Source organism: Siphateles boraxobius, unplaced genomic scaffold (genome assembly GCF_051911475.1).
Source record: "Siphateles boraxobius isolate OS27281-9 unplaced genomic scaffold, OSU_SipBor_1 72, whole genome shotgun sequence".
Taxonomy (NCBI): domain Eukaryota; kingdom Metazoa; phylum Chordata; class Actinopteri; order Cypriniformes; family Leuciscidae; genus Siphateles; species Siphateles boraxobius.
Window position 1 is genome coordinate 2,192,113 of NW_027509200.1, and position 20,410 is coordinate 2,212,522.

Below are 20,410 nucleotides of genomic sequence, written 5' to 3' on the forward strand. Positions count from 1 at the left end.
TAAGTCAATATATGTCTAATTATTCTTAAGTTAATTAAATCTGCCTGATGAAACAAATGACTTGAACACAAATTATTTACAAAAATTTCAAATATTTTATTAATTTTGGAGACATTACCAAGAATACAATTTAATAATTCAATTTAATTACCAGACAGACATACTGATACAGACAGACACACTGATACAGACAGACACACTGATTCAGACAGACAGACATGATGATACAGACAGACAGACAGACAGACAGACAGACAGACAGACAGACAGACAGACAGACAGACAGACAGACAGACAGACAGACAGACAGACAGACAGACTGATTCAGACAGACAGACGTACTGATTCAGACAGACTGATTCAGATAAACAGACAGACAGACATATTTTGATACACAGACAGACAGACATACTGATATACATACAGACATACTGATACAGACAGACAGACATATTTTGATACACAGACAGACATACTGATACAGACAGACAGACATATTTTGATACACAGACAGACATACTGATATACATACAGACATACTGATACAGACAGACAGACATATTTTGATACACAGACAGACAGACATACTGATATACATACAGACATACTGATACAGACACTGATACAGACAGACAGACATACTGAAACAGACAGACAGACAGATACAGACAGACATACTGATACAGACAGACAGACACCAAGTCTGTCACCAATAGGAAAAAAAAATTAAATGTCAGGGTTGTAAAATGATGACACTCTAACATTTTTGTTGTCCCTAACCTCTGACATGAAAAAGAGCATGTCCTCTCTGTTCTTAAATGTAAAATAGAATGGGGCTCTTATTTCATCATCCTCATCCAAAGTTGTGTCACAATGTGTACGCAGTCGAGCAAGGGCTTTCAGTGCATCTTCCTCCCCCATGCAGTCAATGCGTGGTGGCAAGTACTTGCTCTTCATCAGCTGGTGATTTTCCTTCAACCATTCAACACCTTTCCTGATGCTGCTCATCATATTGGCATTCTTTATGAAAAATATTTGAAAATTAACAGCAATCAACAATTTTATAGTTTCAAATAAATAAAACTTGAAGTCTAAATATATACATTGCAGAACTCTACAAAATACCTCAAGATTGTGTGGTGGCGTGACCCCCTCCAGCGCTCCTACGCCATACTCAATTTCTCCTGGTCCATTCATCGGCTGTAGAAGAGCACAATGTGATGTAATGTATTTCAATTGTCCACAAGACTACAAAATGTATCATTTAATAAAATTTATAATTTCATGCATACGCAATGCAGAACCAAACAAAGAGTTGATATACTTCTAATTTACACATGAGAGAATTCAGGTATTTGTATCAATCCACTTTACAAAAACAAACAAAAATAACAAAGGTCAATGTCCCTGCCCTAATACTGTAGCGCGGTGCGGTGAAGGCAGATAGGAGGCTGGATCCAAACGCAGTTTACACGCTTTATTTAAATAAACTCAAACAGAAACTCAGAACGTGGAACAAGAATCTTAACACTGGGAAACCAACACTCACGTTAATCCTGAAACATATAACAACTCACAAAGACAGGGCAGAAACACAGGGCTTAAATAATCAGGGACAAACGAGCTAACAGGATAACAAGGGGGCGTGGGAAAATCAGAAACACCTGGGAAAACTAATGAACAAGACAGGGAACCAAAGAACATGACAGGACACAAACCCACATCGTGACATAACCCCCCCCCCCCCCTTAAGGGCGGCTCCTGAAGCCAAATAAAACAAACAAAAGTCCAGGAGGGCGGTCTTGGGGGAGGGATGGGGGGCCAGGCCCATGCAGGGGAACGGGACCTGGACCTAGGCAAGGCGGGCCTGGGCCGCAGAGCGTGGGCGGACCAGACTGGGCCGAAGGCCAGGGCGGAGCAGGACGAGGCGAAGGCCAGGGCGGAGCAGGACGAGGCGAAGGCCAGGGCGGAACAGGACGTGATGGCGGCCATGGAGGTGAAGCCCCTGCAGACGACCATGGCGGCGCAGCCCTCATGGTCTCCTCACCGGACCCTTGGCCCCCCCCCAAAAAATACTTGGGGAAATCCACGGGTTCAGGAAAGCCCTCCCGGAGCTTGAAGGGCGCAGGCAGGGCGAGGCGCAGAGGCGGGGCCGGCAGGGCGAGGCGCAGAGGCGGGGCCGGCAGGGCGAGGCGCAGAGGCGGGGCCGGCAGGGCGAGGCGCAGAGGCGGGGCCGGCAGGGCGAGGCGCAGAGGCGGGGCCGGCAGGGCGAGGCGCAGAGGCGGGGCCGGCAGGGCGAGGCGCAGAGGCGGGGCCGGCAGGGCGAGGCGCAGAGGCGGGGCCGGCAGGGCGAGGCGCAGAGGCGGGGCCGGCAGGGCGAGGCGCAGAGGCGGGGCCGGCAGGGCGAGGCGCAGAGGCGGGGCCGGCAGGGCGAGGCGCAGAGGCGGGGCCGGCAGGGCGAGGCGCAGAGGCGGGGCCGGCAGGGCGAGGCGCAGAGGCGGGGCCGGCAGGGCGAGGCGCAGAGGCGGGGCCGGCAGGGCGAGGCATCTGGGAACGCCCTCCGGAGCCTGGCGAGCAAAACGAGTCCTCCTCCTCCTGCGACGGCGCTTCACTGGGCTTGAAACTTTCACTTGGCTGGATTCACTTGACTTGGAACTCGACTCACTTGACTTGGAACTCGACTCACTTGACTTGGAACTCGACTCACTTGACTTGGAACTCGACTCACTTGACTTGGAACTCGACTCACTTGACTTGGAACTCGACTCACTTGACTTGGGACTCGACTCACTTGACTTGGGACTCGACTCACTTGACTTGGGACTCGACTCACTTGACTTGGGACTCGACTCACTTGACTTGGGACTCGACTCACTTGACTTGGGACTCGACTCACTTGACTTGGGACTCGACTCACTTGACTTGGGACTCGACTCACTTGACTCGGGACTCGACTCACATGACTCGGGACTCGACTCACATGACTCGGGACTCGACTCACATGACTCGGGACTCGACTCACTTGACTCGGGACTCGACTCACTTGACTCGGTGGCACTTGACTCGGCAGTTGACTCACTTGACTCGGTAGACTCGGTGGCATTTGACTCACTTGGCTCGGCGGCACTTGACTCACTTGGCTCGGCGGCATTTGACTCACTTGGCTCGGCGGCACTTGACTCACTTGGCTCGGCGGCACCTGGCTCGGCGGCACTTGACTCACTTGACTCGGCGGCACTTGACTCGGCGGCACTTGACTCACTTGAATCGGCGGCACTTGACTCACTTGAATCGGCGGCACTTGACTCACTTGAATCGGCGGCACTTGACTCACTTGAATCGGCGGCACTTGACTCACTTGAATCGGCGGCACTTGACTCACTTGAATCGGCGGCACTTGACTCACTTGATTCGGCGGTACTTGACTCGGCAGTTGACTCACTTGACACGGCACTGGACTCACTTGACTCGGCGGCACTTGACTCACTTGACTCGGCGGCACTTGACTCACTTGACTCGGCGGCACTTGACTCACTTGAATCGGCGGCACTTGACTCACTTGAATCGGCGGCACTTGACTCACTTGAATCGGCGGCACTTGACTCACTTGAATCGGCGGCACTTGACTCACTTGAATCGGCGGCACTTGACTCACTTGATTCGGCAGTTGACTCACTTGACACGGCACTGGATTCACTTGACTCGGGACTTGACTCACTTGACTCGGTGGCACTTGACTCACTTGAATCGGCGGCACTTGACTCACTTGAATCGGCGGCACTTGACTCACTGGACGATGCACTTGAGTCACTGGACCAAGTCAAGTGACTCACGTGAAGCGCGGCCTCGGTTGGGCTTACGAGAGGCGACGAGAGCCCGGGAGGTGTCGAGTAGAACAAGCCCGTAATCGAGAAGAGATCATCCAAGGAGCAAGCCTGAGCAATATACCGGTCAAGAGTCCATTCAGTAAGATCCCTCGGCATCCATCGAGCGATCTTATAATCCAGCCCGTTCCAAAACAGGTCCATGAGCTGGATCTCATCTAGCGCTCCCAGATGGCAAATGGACAGAAAATCCTTCGCGTACCTTTGGACGGACTGGCCCTCTTGCAATAACGTCGACAGGTATTCTCCCAGAGCCCGGTTGCTGACAACTGCTGGATCCATGTCTTGGTGAGTTGTTCTGTAGCGCGGTGCGGTGAAGGCAGATAGGAGGCTGGATCCAAACGCAGTTTACACGCTTTATTTAAATAAACTCAAACAGAAACTCAGAACGCGGAACAAGAATCTTAACACTGGGAAACCAACACTCACGTTAATCCTGAAACATATAACAACTCACAAAGACAGGGCAGAAACACAGGGCTTAAATAATCAGGGACAAACGAGCTAACAGGATAACAAGGGGGCGTGGGAAAATCAGAAACACCTGGGAAAACTAATGAACAAGACAGGGAACCAAAGAACATGACAGGACACAAACCCACATCGTGACAAATACAGGGTGTCCACCAGTTAAGACTTTTAAGCCCTTTTTAATACCGCATCATACATTTACATTTAAAGTAGTACATGCCTGTAATGATCAGACTAGCTCTAGACCATTTGGCTTTGGGCACATGTGTGTTCAGGGGTCTTTTAGGGTCTTTCAAGGATCAACCCTGGATCAATGGGACTTACTTGGTGTGTGTTTTTAGAACCCAGCTGATCTCTGTGTCCCCTGAAAGTCTAAGTATAGAATATTGTCGACTGAAAATCGGATAAAAAAATAAATAAAAATACTTTGACAACAAAAGCTTACTTCACTGTCAGTGAGGCAAGATCCAACCGCCATGGCCTCCTCAGACCAGTGTGCAAGCCACCTTCCATGTCTGACAAAATACAAAAAGACAACAATGAGAACATAGCAGAATACAGCAGAGGGTTGTCTAGTCATCAATAGTCTGTGCTTCCAAGTGGAACACAGTATGGTTGTGAATTCAATCCCTGGGGCTGTCACCATTCTGTCCCTAAGCAAGGCACTTAGCAAAAGCACTTAGACAGTCCTGAGCAAGGACTGTCCCTAAAGTTAGTTTACTAAAAGTCACTCTGGATAATAGTGTCTGCTAAATGACAAATAATAATAATTTGGTTAAAAAAAAGCATAATCAGAAACCCTACCCTCCAAGAGCAAAATTCTCCATGAGGAGAAGGCACCACCACCGCCTGATGACTGGAATGTCATGCTGAGAAAAAAGCAATACTTCAATGAATACTATGAATAAGATTAACAACAATAATATTAATATAATAAGACTTACAGCAGTGAAATCAACGGGTTCATTCAATACGATGTGTAGGGCATACTGAAACATTAATTTTGCAATATGTTATTTTTGATATAAAAGACTGGATACAGACTGATAAAAGTCTGGTAACTTACCATAATCATGAAGACCCCACAGGATGTCATATCGAGTTGATGGGGGATATGCTGAAATGGCAAATTGCATTTTGAAAAGCAAGAAATCAAACAGGACGTTAAAGTGTTACGAAAATACGACAACAAAATACCCTTACCTTGTTTTTCATTATGATCCAACGGCCTGGTGCTATTGTCATAGCAAGTTTGCTGCAACATGAATATATGTTTTTTAAAAAAATAATTATTTGTCCTACAGCACTGCTGAACTGATTGCAGTGAAGACAATTTAATAACTTATTATTGAGACCAACTGAACACATGCAAAGAACACTGAACAGCAAGCGAAAAGTATGCAGTACTGTGCAAGTTTTGGGCACTTTAGTTGTTCCACAAACATTTTGTTTTAGACAGTTTAATATATTTTTTTCATAAGTGCCTAAAACTTTTATGTACTTACCATACTGTAGAAAACACCAACCAATAAGCCAAACAAGCAAAACAAGAACTTTTGAACAGTGGAACAGGGAATGTTGAACGGCTGAACTCAAGCCAAATTTATAATGGGTATGTAAAACCTGAACAACGCCACATGTGAGCCATCGCCATAGCCATGGAGATTTTTTGAGCAAATAAAGTGCATCACTCTCTCTTTTGGCTTCAAGACCTGAGAAATACATAGTCTACAGACGTGTAATATTCCATTTCATGACATTTTCTTAGCTTTCAAAATAAAATGTTTCCCTGATAATTTGTTTAATAATTCCACGGTAAGTTAGTTGTGCAGTGCAGTCCACATAGTATTGCAATATTCATGTAATATTACAAATCAAAATAAACCTACACACAACACCCAGTGTCCTGTTTTCCACACGGGAAGGAGAATCATGTCCTTCGATGCTACATCAACCTATTGAGATAATATTGAAGAGAAAATGCATACAGAAAGCAGATAACAGTTTTTATATTAATGGGCACAAAATGCAATTGTGTTTAAGCATCAAAATGAAATAGCAAGAAAGTGCTCACTTACTGGGAGAGAAAAATTAGGATCTGCTTTTAAAGGGGGCATCCAGCTTGCTACTACATCTGCATCTATGGCATGTACATCCTTTCCCTGACAATGAATCAATTCAATAATTGTTAGACCTGACACAGTAGTTAACATGCAAAATGCCTTGAGAGAGAGTAATCATTCATATCGATATACCTGATGTATTCCAATATCGCTCATCATTTGGAAACAGCAATTGGCAATCTGTATAATTGTATCAATTAAGGTTTTTGAGAATGTATGTTAAGCATTTCTTATGTGGCAGTAAACGTACTGTTTTACATACAAACATAGAACTTACTGTTGCCTCAACTTCATGTTGATGTAGACCCAATGATATGAAGTCAGAGCGTTTTAGTGTGGTTGTGCCAACATCCACTATTGGCTCATCTGGAGTCCTCATTGTGTCCAGGACATAATCAATCTTGAAACAATGTTCAGATATTCTCAAATATTATTTATCAATGAATAAAATTGCAATAATTTATTTTGCTTTAATATTTTCCAAACATTCATACCAGTGCCTTCTGACCAGCATGTAAAGTGAACTTCCATGGTACTTTTGTAGTACAGATGTTTTCCAATGATGTCAGATATTTACATTCATCACCACATACCTGAAATGTTTCGGCTATACAGAAAACAAGATTAAGCACCAATCCAGGATATTTCAGGCAAACATCCATCTAATGCCACACTCACCAATTGAAATCGACATCTGTGTGGGGGGTTCTTCAGTAGGGATCTCAGTGGAAACTGCAGTTCCTGAAAAGACAAAAATTCACAAAATGTGACGTCATGCGCGTTCTCGTCTACTTGGGCTTACATCTGTACGGCAGCCGTTAGTAAGCAGCGGCAATCGCTAGCAGTAGTGTTTCAAAGGGACTCTGCGGACGGAAAGAAGCGACCAGCCTCCAGCACAATCCAGACACACACGGAAACCCCTCGTAAGTAAAAAAAAAAGAAGCCTTATCTAGTGCGGCCAACGAGCGTGCGTGTCGAGAACGAGCATGAGACTGGCTGCAGTCTCTTTAACAGTCTCTGTTCAAGAAGAAATTGTTTTTTTTTAGTTTGGCAAAGAGCTGCTCTGCCACTTGACTATTAACTTTCCCAGCTAGCTGTGGGACCAGGGAAATTTTCCGCAGAAGGTCCCTGTCATCTTTTGTATTCGCCTCATGGAACTTGTCATACAAGCAATAATGCTCTGCTGAGCCAGTCACTGGATGACCTCCCCTGTCTGGGACTATTTTTGAGCTTTCCAGCCAATGTAAGGATACCTTCACCTTTCCTTGTTTTGCCAAGGCTATTGTTTCTTCAGAAGGTGCCAGTAAGCGACCTTCAAAGGGGCTAAAGGGGACTTTTTCAGGTTCCCTCAAGTTAGTGTGGGTGGCAAGTCCACGCGCAGAGTCATATATAGCCACATTTGGCATGTGTCTTCATGTTAGGCTTTTGTACAATTTTCAAATAGCATAATAAAGTATGCACCATTCACCAATACTTCATGTTTCATGGTGACCTTTATTTTAAATAGTTTTAGTTTTTTTCCCAGCATAACTTGGATTTTCTATTCGTGACTGAAACTTGGTTAAATGTTGGTGAGTCGAGCCCTTTTTCTGAACTTCTACCGCTGGACTGCACATATTTTAACTCCCCGAGGACTACTGGTCGAGGAGGAGGTCTTGCCGTTATTTTTAAGGAAAAATACAACTGCAGGCAGTTGTCAATGATAGCATTTTCGAGCTTTGAGTTAACAATGTTTGAATTGGGCAAATTTCAGCCCGTTCTGTGTGCTTTTATCTATCGACCTCCTAAATATAACAAGCATTTTATCAGGGACTTTACTGAATTATTGTCTGAAATTATGCCAAAATATGACCGGATCTTAATTATAGGAGATATGAATATTCATGTATGCTGTCCCACGAATCTGTTGGCTAAAGATTTTTTTAAACTAATCGATTCTTTTAACCTTACACAGTTTGTAAGTGGTCCAACACAGATTTATGGCCACACATTAGATCTTGTCTTGTCATGCAGTTTGCCTATTTTAAATATTGAGATACAAAAGGCTGTTTTTTCTGACCATGCACCAATTTTATTTGATGTTTCCCTTCCAAACAATACTGTTAAGCAATCCGCTCCACCTCGTATCCGCAGGATGATTAAACCTGCTACTGCTGCACAATTTTCCGAAGCATTTAGTAATGTTACAGAGACTATAGAGTCATCTGCTTTCCTATGTACAGATGAGCTCATTTCCTGTTTTTCATCCACCTGTATAAATATTCTTGATAAAATTGCACCACTAAAGCCCAGGCGCTCCAAACCTAATTCTGAACCATGGATTAATGACTTAACTCGAGCGGCTAGGCAAAAGTGTAGGAAAGTTGAACGGCAATGGAAAAAACATAAATTGCAAGTTTTTTATGATATCCTAAAGGATTGTTGGCGTAATTATCAGAGAATTGTTAAAACTGAAAAGGCTAAATACCTCTCTGATGTTATCGATAAAAATGGCCATAAACCTCATGTTCTTTTTAGAACAATTAATTCTGTTCTTCATACCCCCCAATATATAATGCAGGAAGAATCTACTTTGGCCTGTGAAAAATTCCTCCACTTTTTTGTGGAAAAGATTACCACTATTAGAGCTAGCATTTCACCTCCAACCTTTGATCCTTCCATTTCCATAGAGTGTGCTGCAGTCCTCATTGAGTTTGAGCCTGTTTCCGTCTTGGCCCTTAATGATATTGTTACACATTTAAAACCTTCAATCTGTCCCAGTGATATCATCCCACCATGTATTTTTAAAGAGGTATGGAACACTATTGGACCAAACATTCAAGCAATCATAAACAGTAGTCTTACTTCTGGTTATGTACCACTTTGTTTTAAAGAGGCTGTGGTGCAGCCCCTTATCAAAAAACAAAATCTGGACATTTCAGTTCTTTCAAATTATCGCCCGATTTCTAAACTTCCTTTTGTGTCCAAAATTTTAGAGAAGGCAGTCCTAGTGCAGTTACAAGCCTATTTAGATCTGCATGGTATTCTTGAGGTGTTCCAGTCTGGTTTTAGAGCACTTCATAGCACAGAGACTGCACTTATAAAAGTTTTTAACGATCTTTTGATTTCAACAGATTCTGGAGATTCCGCAATTCTGATGCTTTTAGATCTCACAGCAGCATTTGATACAGTTGACCACAGTATTCTTTTCTCGCGTCTCGAGCACAGCGTGGGAATGAAAGGTACTGTATTAAAATGGTTTAGATCATATCTCTCAGAGAGAGTGTTTAAAGTTGGATACGGGGGCTCTACTTCACCAGCAGCACCAGTGACATGTGGAGTACCGCAGGGCTCTATTTTGGGACCGATTCTCTTCTCCCTTTACTTGCTTCCTTTAGGATCCATCTTAAAGAAGCATAATATTAGTTTCCATCTGTACGCAGATGATCTACAAATCGATCTGCCTATAAAAAGTAACAGTGAGGATTCGATAAAAAGGCTGTTAGATTGTTTTTATGACATTAAAGCATGGATGGCTTTAAACGCTTTACATTTTAATGAAAGTAAAACTGAAATTATGATTTTTAGACCTAGCAGTTCTACTAGCACCTCCAAATTAGACCTGGGACCCCTGACGCCCTACGTCAAGTCTATGGTAACGAACCTTGGTGTAAAGTTGGATAGTGATCTACACCTAGAGAAACAGATAAACTCTGTTGTTAAGGCTAGTTTCTTTCAACTTAGGCTACTTACAAAATTGAAGCCATTTTTATCTTTCAAAAATTTGGAGAGGGTTATAGATGCGTTTATCACCACTCGCCTGGATTATTGTAATGCTTTATATATAGGAGTAAACCAGTCCTCTCTCTCTTGATTGCAAATAGTTCAGAATGCTGCTGCTCGACTCCTTACAGGAACCCGTAAACGAGAGCACATTATGCCTGTTCTTGCCTCTCTTCATTGGCTACCAGTTTTTTTCAGAATACAGTTTAAGATTTTATTGTTTGTTTTTAAATCTCTTCATGGTCAAGCACCAGCTTACATAAATGATCTACTGAAGATGCATGCTCCTTTGAGGTCATTGAGGTCCGCTGACCAACTACTCTTATCTGTTCCTAGAACACGACTTAAAAATAGGGGAGATCGAGCATTTTCAGTCGTGGCACCGAGACTTTGGAATGATCTGCCTATGCGTATCAGAGTAGCTCCCAGCCTTGACATTTTTAAATCACAACTTAAAACTCACTATTATTCATTGGCTTTTAAACCAGCCTGAGAGTTAATTAATGCATTTTATATATTCATTCAGTTTGTCACTTGTTTAACTGTGCTTTGTGCTCATGTCATGTGTTTATAATTTGTCTGAAATTATGTTCAGCACTTTGGCTAACCTCGGTTGTTTTAAATGTGCTTTACAAATAAAATTGTATTGTATTGTATTGTATTCAATGAAAATGTGATTACCTGAGGCGGCCCAAATTTTCTGAAACACCTGATCGTAAGTGTGTCTTGATTTCATCTCACGGGAAATTCTGAGAAGAAGATCATTACGAGATCCTGTGGCATCTAAGCCACACTCTCTACATAGCTTTCGTATAACTCCCACCTAGTCAACAAAGTAAGACAAAGAACAGCATGTCAATGTAAAATAGTCCTGTTAGAAAAATATTAAATTAGGTAAGATTAATTTAAATTTACTCCATAATCCACCAAACTGTAAGTATGTTTTAAGTATGCTTTGTTGATTAAATACAGACATTCCTTTTGTTTAGAAAGCTCATCTGTCAGGCGGTGATCTCTTGCACTTCAGCTACAGATTTCGGAGCCTGTACTTTAGCAAACTCTGTATTGAGTACAATATCTGACCTTGTGCGTGGACCAATCCATGGGGCCCAAAAGTGGTAAGTTGGTGGGACCAAAAATGGATTGTGTTTTGAACCTTCCAAGAATTCCAGAAATATTTATTTGTTAATACATCTTGGATTATTATGCAAATGGTATTGGTATCATAAGGCTCTTAGGCTGTAATTACTTTTTACAAATCCACGACCAATCATCTCCATAGCCAGTGATTCCCAAAACATGTCAATATCCACTTCCCCGTTGTAACTCTCAGGAGGATCTTCCAGATCACTTACTTAAATAGTAAAGAAGAGAAACATCTTCTTTTTTTTTTTTTACAAAAAAAGTTGACAACAGTTGCACCAGTACATTAAGCAGACATATTCTTACTTGACAAATGAAAGGCACCCTTTTTGTGCAAATCCATTATGACCACAGCAGGGTGATCACCACAGGTCACACAGGAATAGTTGTAGTCGTGGTCTGTGAGGGCCTCAAAGTGCAGATACGCATGAAGCACTGCATCCTTTGAGGGGAACTTAACTCCTGTGTTAAGCTGAAGGTAATCTACTGCTCTGCTGACTGCTGTATGGACCTTGGTTAGGGTAGGGTTAGGTTTAGGGTAGGGTTATTGTGTTATCTTAAACAATAGCTGAATTTTGCTATTTGTTTAGGTTTGTAAATGGGTCACAACAACAATTTTTTTGAAATGTGTTATAAATCAACATAGTGAATATGACAAGCATGGTGGGCTAAAGCCATGTGATTGCCGGGACCGGTGATGACGCTCAATCACGCACCGTTCTCGTGCCGCTCTCATGGCTCTCGTAAGCCATGCTTGTCACATTGATATCAAAAGACATTACCTGAAGTAGGTTTCTCAATGAGACACACAAGGGCAGGTCTAGCAATATGCAGTCACTGGAATTGTGCACACCCTCTTTCCACTCTTGATAACGGTAACACAAGTCACAGACCGGGCAACGTTTGCAGTAAGTGGAAACATCTAGAGGTTGGATGATTCAACAGGAGATACATTAATTTTGTACTGAGAAATATGTTTACATATAAGGCACATTTGTTAGAGTGTGACATTGTAAAATCTGGTGTATAGAATTGTAACCTACCTTCAATAATGCCAAAGCTGGTGAGGATTCTCGCTTTGTCAGTGATGAGGGCCGGTTCACTGAGAGGCACATTCCCTGGACACCTCTGGCATATCATTTCCTCTGGAACCAGTTGTCTTGGGTACTGGAATTCTTTTGATGGGAGGCGTAAATGATCGGGCAACACAGCAGGTAGCTTCTTGTCTGTCAATATGTATTTCACCATATGGGTCAGGCCATCACCTTTTGGTGGATAAGATTGAATGGTCTCTCCCTCCTCTGGGCCCCCCAGACATTCATGCTTGTCTATTTCACCAACTGAATCCACCACGTATTCTGTGCAACGGACTGTCCTAAACAGCTCAGGCTGCTCTTGAAAAAAATGCCACTTGGCCACATAAATATGTGGACAGGAACGTCTCGTTTTTGAACATGGGCAATGCCACGAGTTTAATTTGGTGTTGTACACCACCATAACTCGTCCAAGAACACTGTAATATGACACTGTGGGCTCAAATACAGATACAATTTTCTTGACTTGAGGAAATCCAATATTTAAGCTGACAGATAGAGGGACATTTTCATCTCTGGATAAGCTTTGTCGTGCAAGGCAACCCTTCCTTGTGTCTTCACTAATCCATTTGGTTTGCACCATCTTTGTCAGTGAATCCTCCCGTAGTGTGTTAGACTTAGCTGTGTTGGTACAGTAAGTGACTGACCTCAGATGTACACATCTATAGGCTGTCATGCCACTCCTCCACACCAAATCCATGTTTATTTGACATTCCTGTGACTCACAGGACACACGATGATTTTCACCCCATGTTTTATTCTGAACATGAAGAGGGACACTGTGACCATGGAAAGTCTTTTGGACAGAATATATACCATTTACCTTATCAATACACTCACTCATGAGGTGGTGTTTGGAGTTCACGTCCAAAACCTGGTTGGTATGCTTACGGTCAATGTGCTTTCTAATATTACGTTTATTCATAACCACATTGCACATAGGACACTTTTCGCGGACAACTGGTCTCACACGGACTCTTGTGACTGCACGAATGCCTTGGTCAGCTGACTCTGCACTGGGTGGACATGGCAAAATTATAGAGGCTGACTCTGCACTAGGTGGACACTGCACTATGTCGGCATAAGATGGCTCTGAAATATCTACTGAGGTAGACTGATAAGTCTGACACACAGTTAAATGTTTTTTAAACTCTTCCTTACGCAGCAGCATAGACTGACAATAAATGCAGTGGTAATGGAGTTTAGCCCTACACCCCAAGCCACATCGGTGAATAGTGTATCCTGTAACATAAGAAAACAAACTCGGTTAAGTATTGGGCCATGAAAATAGCCTCTGTCAACCCTCCTATTGTGTTTCCGGTCTAAATTTTTCTCTAATTTTTTTTTAATTTTGTCTAATCTGATTTATAAGTTATGACTTTGTCCACACATGCCATCTGAACACAAAAATATATTTGGACAATTTTAATTACATTTTATTTAACTTTTATACATCTATGGTGATCCCACAGGTCATTAGAAATGAATGGGGAAGACTATGATAAGCTTATAAAATTTTGTTCAGGCACATGCATGTTTATCTGATGACAGAATTTGACAAAAAAAAGCTTGTGATAAGTAGCAAAATATGTTTAGTCAGAGTATTTGTTTTAGTCAAAATAATTTATACATTATGCTAAAAAAAAAAGATTTTTATGAGCTTAACGTAAGTTACACGCAATAAATATCAAATAGAATTGTTCACAAAACATTAATAAAAAATCTATCACAAAAAAAAGGTGATAATCTGTATTATTATGAATCTATAATCTGATATAACAGTGCCAGGAACAAAACATATGAAATTAACACAAAAGGAGAGTCAAAATTATATCTGTTAAGAACAATCGTCTGACTGTATGGTTCGATATAACTAAAAACTATAATTTTTGATAGTAAAGAATATTATAGTATAAGCCTAGATGGTTAAATTAGTTATTTATAGCCATAACGTTACTTATCGATAAATACATTTCCCGCAGAATACATCTTTCTAAAGTTGGCTAACTTAAACTTAGCTTTGGCTCACCCTCATGTTGAACTGCTCGGTTAAAATGTAATTGAAGATGACGCTTGAGGTGACTTTCTCCTGACGGTGTATAATAATGTATCGAGCAGAACGGACAGTGATATTGGTCACAGCAAGACGAACATTTAGAATAATTAGGTAAATTATTCCCTTCCAGTGCCGTAATATGCATATCGTACTCGTAGACAAAACTCCCTAACTCTTCTCAATATTCACATGCGCGGGTAAAACCAAAACGAGCGGGTAAAACTGATGTAGTGAAACTGCGCATGCGCGGGGTGAAACTGCTGGGGTGAAATTGCTGGGGTGAAACTGTGGCTCTGCGGCTCTGCAGTCAGACCCTTCTCTACAGGACGGCTGGCAGACGTGTCGCTGGAAGACTGCGGGTAAGATTTTTTTCCTAATTTGAACGTTAAAATGTGTTTAATCGTGACTACAGTAACTTTGCTTTTCTATTATACAATAATCTTTTGACAGGTTAACGTTATTATATGGGAAGCCAAACAAACCAAAAGTGGGACGAGACAGCGGGGGTTTACAGAGCTCGCGCCGCGCTGACATGTCATCTGCGCTGCTCAATGGTCCGAGCCGCGCGGCCGATTCGTCAGCGCAGCGCGGACGTGTTTCCTAGCGACACCCAATGGGCAGCGCGGCGCGAACAATCCTCACCAGCGCTGCGCTGACCAATGTAAACAGCGCAGCGCAAACCATACATACATGCAAATAAATGTACAATAAAGAAACCCCTCCTTCCGTACAAAAAAATTGGTTTTCTGCTGAAGTTTAGGCGTTTTTCTCTGCTGAAGTTTAGGAGTTTTTCCCTACAGAAGACAGAAAGATGAAATGCATACATTTCTTATGTTCATTATCTTTAATAGTGTTAGTAAAGAGTAGTGTTGTGCGTCGATAATTTGAAGAACTGCACATATGTATAGAGGCTACGGAAAGAGCTGAACAAAGCAGAAACTTCAATGACTTTCAATATCGTAGTCGTCTTGAGGAGCACGCCAACCTTGGTAATTATATCGGACAGTTTACATGTTCAGGTAGGCCTGCCTAATGCATTTTATTATTGTAGTAAGTTTTGCATTTAGCCATCATTTGTAGACTTTAAGCTTTTTATGTCTGAATTCCATAATTAAAACAATCATTTGTTAATTTTGAATAAAATGTTAAAACTAAAGATCGATTTTATGTTATTGATATTTTGTGATATTGATTTATAGAGTGAATTCAGTGTGATTTGGACACTTTTTGCCATTGTGTCCCTCCCAATCAACCTGAATACACACACACACACACACACACACACACACACACACACACACACACACACACACACACACACACACACACACACACACACACACACACACACACACACTATATATATATATATATATATCTGTATAATGTTTTAGAATGACCTTGACCTCGTCACCACAATCAATGAACTTCAAGAGGCTATACAAGACTTATGTCTTCTGGTGGACCATATTTTCAACCCTCCTGTGAACGCCCCATTTTCACCACCAATTTTACATACCAGGGGACGGCCAAGGTAATGTTAATTTTAAGTTTGACATAGCAGTTTTGCAATTATTAAATTTTCAAGGCTTTTTCTTTAGGTTCATTTAAATCAAAATCTGCTGTGCAGTGACACAGGGGAATCTGTCATTTGATGGGTCCCATTGACTTCCATAGTTTTTTTTTATGCTATGGAAGTCAATGGGATCCATCATTTTATTAGTAACTGGCATTCTTCTGTGAAATATCTTCTGGGTTCACTGTTCAGCAGAAAAAAATCATACAGGGTTGGAACAACTTAAGGGTGAGTAAATGATGACACAATTTTCATTTTTTTGGGTGAACTATAAAGGTAAAATACATTTGTTATTGTCTTAAGAATAGTGAAACCATCACATTTTAATTCTAACTTCCAGATATCACATCACAGCTGAACAACTTTTACAGTTGAGGACAACTGGTATGTCATGGGTTTCCATAGCAAACGTCCTTGGCATTGGTTTGTCGACCCTTTCTCGAAGGCGTGCTGTCTTTGGACTACTCAACAATGATGATGCAATTCCAAACAGTCAGCTGGATGACATAATTCGAGACATCACTGCACACACTTCAAATGTTGGTGAAAGACTAGTACAAGGTAGGCTGCACATTATTTACTTATACTATTTTAAAAAATCTGTTTCAATAAAATTTTTATAAATTATATTTCAGAAATGTATTTTATTTCTATGTTTTCATTTTCTTTGTTTAATTTCAAGGAAGCATTAGAGGAAGGGGGTTTAGAGTCCAAAGGCATCGGGTTAGAGAGAGGATCCGTCTTATGGACCCAGCAGGAACTTTGATTCGAAGAAGACGGCTCATTAGAAGAAGAGTGTACAATGTGAGAGGATCAAATCATTTATGGTATGTAAACTGGCAATGAAATATTGTACCACTGACAAATCAATATCAAGAAAATATATATATTTTTTAATTGTTCATATTGCGGCGTGTAGCCTACCAGTATTTGTCTCAATTTCATTTATAAACAACAATTTTTCAGGCAACTTTTATTATTAACAACCAATTATTTATTGGTTGTTAATAAAAAAAGTTGCCTGACAAATGATGTCGTTTACATTTATGTAAGTATTAAGTTGAATTGCAGTTCTGGGCAGCCAAGAGCTTCATTATAAAATCATATTTTTTTATTCATTGTAAAAAGAGGTAACCTGCAATTATTACCGTAAAGAGTTCCCTTTCAGTCGATAACGTCGGACGTAGTCGACGCGACTGAAATGGGATCACGCTAGGGAGCCTGTCTTCTTCGAGTACTATTGAACGAGCCAATGTAATTGGCGTGCGTGATTCGCATCACACACTCCGCCCCCGCGGCGCGGGTATAAATACGGAAGTGGATGCACGCACTAGTTGCCTTTCGCTTCGGAGCCGATCGTTTGATGTCTCTGAGAGTGCTGTTGTCTACAACGAGCGAGTGTGTCGGTGTTCTTCAGGAAGACTCTCCCAGTGCTGGTGTTCTACAGCGCGAGTGCAGTGGTGATCGCGAGCTTTGAGCTCTCAACTGCTGTTTTAACAGCAACAAATTTCTAAATGTTTGTGTGTGTTGATGGCTGGTTAGAGGGCGGAAAAGTGAGTGCTTCACTGTTTCAGTTCTCTGTTCAGTGTTGCCGCGGTCATTCCCCTGTGTGCTCCGGCACTGGTGACGGTCCTATTTTCTGAAAGAGCAACACGGGTGCGTTTGCGTCTTTTTCAAGATGTCATTCCGCCCGTGCGTTTCTGGGTGCGGTCGTTCCCTGTCTCTCTCTGATGGTCACAACTGTTGTGTCACGTGTTTGGCTTACAGCACGCTGAGACAGCTTTTGTGGACAGCTCATGTTTTCACTGTGGGAACATGACTGTCGCAGTGTTGAGGGCGAGACTCGCCTTCGTTCGCGGAGAGCGAGTCCCCATTACCATGCCCCACCCTCGGGTGCTGTGTGGGATGGGTGACCGGAGGATAGTGTTGGATGTCCCGCCCGGTAACCATTGCCTGTGGGCTCCTCACTCCTCCCTTCCACTGCAACCACTGGAGCCTCCTGTGTTGTCTGCTGGTCCATCTGTAATGGGTGGGCCAGCGGTTTCACTCGGGGCTCCCCTGGAGGACAGGACGCCGATTGCAGCATCGGAGGGTGAGCTGACTTCTAGAGATGATGACTCGGCTGCATTGTCTCCCTCCGGGAGTTCAATGTTGCCCGAGCCGGATCCAGAATTATCAGCTATGCTGAAACGGGCCGCCGAGGCTGCCGGGCTCGAGTGGAACCTCCACCATGTCCCGTTCAGTCTCGGTTGGAATCTGGAGTTTGGTATCTTGGGGCGGGCCGCGCTGGTTCTCAGCTCGCCGCCCCAGTGCCTTTCTTTCCCGAAATGCATGGAGAGCTTGTCAGGTGGTGAACAGCATCTTTCTCTGCCAGAAACTGCCTGACTAGCTTTTCCCCCTCATTACCCTTGATGGAGGAACGGTGAAGGGTTGCGAGGTGTCCCTCCATTGGAGCGGTCTGTCGACACAGGTGCACCTGTGTCCGGCGGCCGCTACCTTTTGGGGGGATCCTCGTCTCCCCCCTAAGGCCTGTGAGTTTCGTCTGCTCGACGGGCAGAGCTTACAAAGCCTATGGGCGAGCCCCTTCCTCTTGCGTGCCATGGCGTTGCTGCAGGCTAGGGCACCCATGGCATGCACGAGGGTAATCCAGACCGTGCGCTCATAGGTGAGCACCGCACTGCATCCGACCTCACCCTCCGGGGTACGGGTGTCGTAGCGTGCGTGATCGGTCTGGCGATGTCCACCTTGGTGGTCCAGTAGCGCCTTCGTTGGCTCAGCCTGGTTGGTATGGTGGATGCGGACAAGGTTCGGTTCCTGGTCTCCCCAATTTCCCAGGTTGGGCTGGTCGGCGACTTGGTGGAGAACTGCATCTAACAGTTCTCTGCCGCTCAAGCGCAGACGGAGGTCATCCGGCACATCCTGCCCCGGTGGCCAGCTGCTGCCTCCACCCGCCGCCGGTGGCAGCTCCTCCGCCTGCTCGTCGCCGTGGGTGTTCTCCGGCCGCCGCTCCTGCTGGCCCTCCGCAGCAGCCTCCACCCAGGCCTCAGCATGGAGCCGGCCGCAGTAGAGACACCCAGCCCGCTCCAGGCGCTGCCAAGCCAGGTGGCAAGCGACAGCGAAAGCATTCCGGAGCGGGCCGCCCAGGAATGGATGAGATGCTCTTGGAGTGGCACGATCACTCCCTCCCCCCGGGTGAGGGCCGGGTGGAGCCTTTGTTTGTGTGTGTGTCTGTTCCGCCGCTGGCTCCCTGAAAAAAAAAAAAAAAAAAAAAGCGGAGCAAGCGGTACCCACACTTCAAGGAGAGAGCAATTTCATCTGTTCCTGGGTCCCAAGAGGGCCAGTCTGGCGGGTGTGACCCTGTATAGCCTTACACCCCTCAGCTCCCCCTTGGTCGCCAGCAGGCAGCTTGGTGCGTTCGAGGACCCGGTCATCCGCCTTCTCACGCGCCCCCTGCCGCTTGTGGAGACAGGTAAGTGTTGCACAGCACACTAACACCACTCTCTCTACTTTGCTGCCCCACCTCAGGCTCGGCTACCCCGCTCAAGTCAGTGATAGTCATCACATTAGGTGTTGAGCAGACGTGCTCCTGAAAATTCAGTGATATTCATCACACCGAGTGTTGAGCAGTGCTCCTGACTTGTGCGTGCTTATCTTATCCTGCTGGCGAAGGATTTGATATAGCCGCTCCTCCAGCCGGTACGAAGGCCAGTTGTAAACTCGTTCTTCGTGCTACTAGGGGGTGGGTCGTGACCATCTTGGCCCAAGATTGGTCTGCAGCTTTGACCTGAAAGACAGGTGCTTCAGATCTCTACCTCCCGCACCGCAGGCCATCCTGTGTGTTGCGTCTAAGGGTGGAGTATCAGTACAGTGTCCTTCCCCTCGAGTGCTCCAGAGCCCGTTGGGTCTTCAGGTCAACTGGAAGAGAGTAATCTCGCCCACGGGCTGAGTATCTCTTTTCTAGTTTTGGAGAGGTACTCGGTCCAACATGTCTCTCCAATGAGAATGTGTTCAGCTGGTGTTGAAGTGAGAAAGGGTCCCACTGAAAGAACTTTCAGAGGCTCCCGGGGTATATGGTAGTCGCAGCCTTTGGCTCCCTCCATATGTGACCGCTTCAGCGCTAGCTTCACGATCGAGTCCCGAGGTGACCGTGGCAGAGCAGCTCACCCTGTGTGACTATAGTTCATCCCGGTCTGCTGCCAAACCCTCTTCAACAGAGGGGCCATGTACAAAGGGCGTGTTTTAACGGGGGCCTGGGCGACCCCCGACTACACGGGCATTCGTGCCTCGAGTTGTTAGACATT

At 44.1% G+C, this 20,410-nt stretch overlaps 1 protein-coding gene across 5 annotated transcripts; it reads right to left on the reverse strand.

Moving 5' to 3' along the window:
* Positions 1-622: 622 nt before the first annotated feature.
* On the reverse strand, positions 623-7,410 carry LOC143724335 (uncharacterized). Of its 5 annotated transcripts, XM_077217338.1 has the most exons (13): positions 7,157-7,410; positions 6,973-7,085; positions 6,756-6,878; positions 6,611-6,658; positions 6,434-6,517; positions 6,245-6,310; positions 5,559-5,610; positions 5,422-5,472; positions 5,300-5,344; positions 5,160-5,224; positions 4,801-4,870; positions 1,126-1,200; positions 623-1,020 (listed from the first exon to the last, which is right to left on the reverse strand). In XM_077217338.1, the coding sequence occupies exons 7-13, from the start codon at positions 5,598-5,600 to the stop codon at positions 727-729; spliced, it is 642 nt and encodes a 213-aa protein (XP_077073453.1). In that variant the 5' UTR covers positions 5,601-5,610; positions 6,245-6,310; positions 6,434-6,517; positions 6,611-6,658; positions 6,756-6,878; positions 6,973-7,085; positions 7,157-7,410; the 3' UTR covers positions 623-726. The 5 variants fall into 5 exon arrangements, 2 of the variants coding, with proteins under 2 accessions (XP_077073453.1, XP_077073452.1); XR_013197358.1 differs by lacking the exon at positions 623-1,020 and having other exon boundaries at positions 1,151-1,200; positions 4,801-4,861; positions 5,155-5,224; positions 5,300-5,472; XR_013197356.1 differs by lacking the exon at positions 623-1,020 and having other exon boundaries at positions 1,151-1,200; positions 4,801-4,861; positions 5,155-5,224; positions 5,300-5,472; positions 6,973-7,410.
* Positions 7,411-20,410: the final 13,000 nt, after the last annotated feature.

Excerpts from the sequence above, each read along its gene's own strand:
- LOC143724335 (XM_077217337.1), bottom strand. The coding sequence starts at position 6,080 with ATGTATTTCTCAGGTCTTGAAGCCAAAAGAGAGAGTGATGCACTTTAT. Across the intron at positions 5,345-5,421 it reads GTGGGGTCTTCATGATTATG|TATGCCCTACACATCGTATT; the intron begins GTAAGTTACCAG and ends TTAATGTTTCAG. Across the intron at positions 4,871-5,159 it reads GAGAATTTTGCTCTTGGAGG|ACATGGAAGGTGGCTTGCAC; the intron begins GTAGGGTTTCTG and ends GTATTTTGTCAG.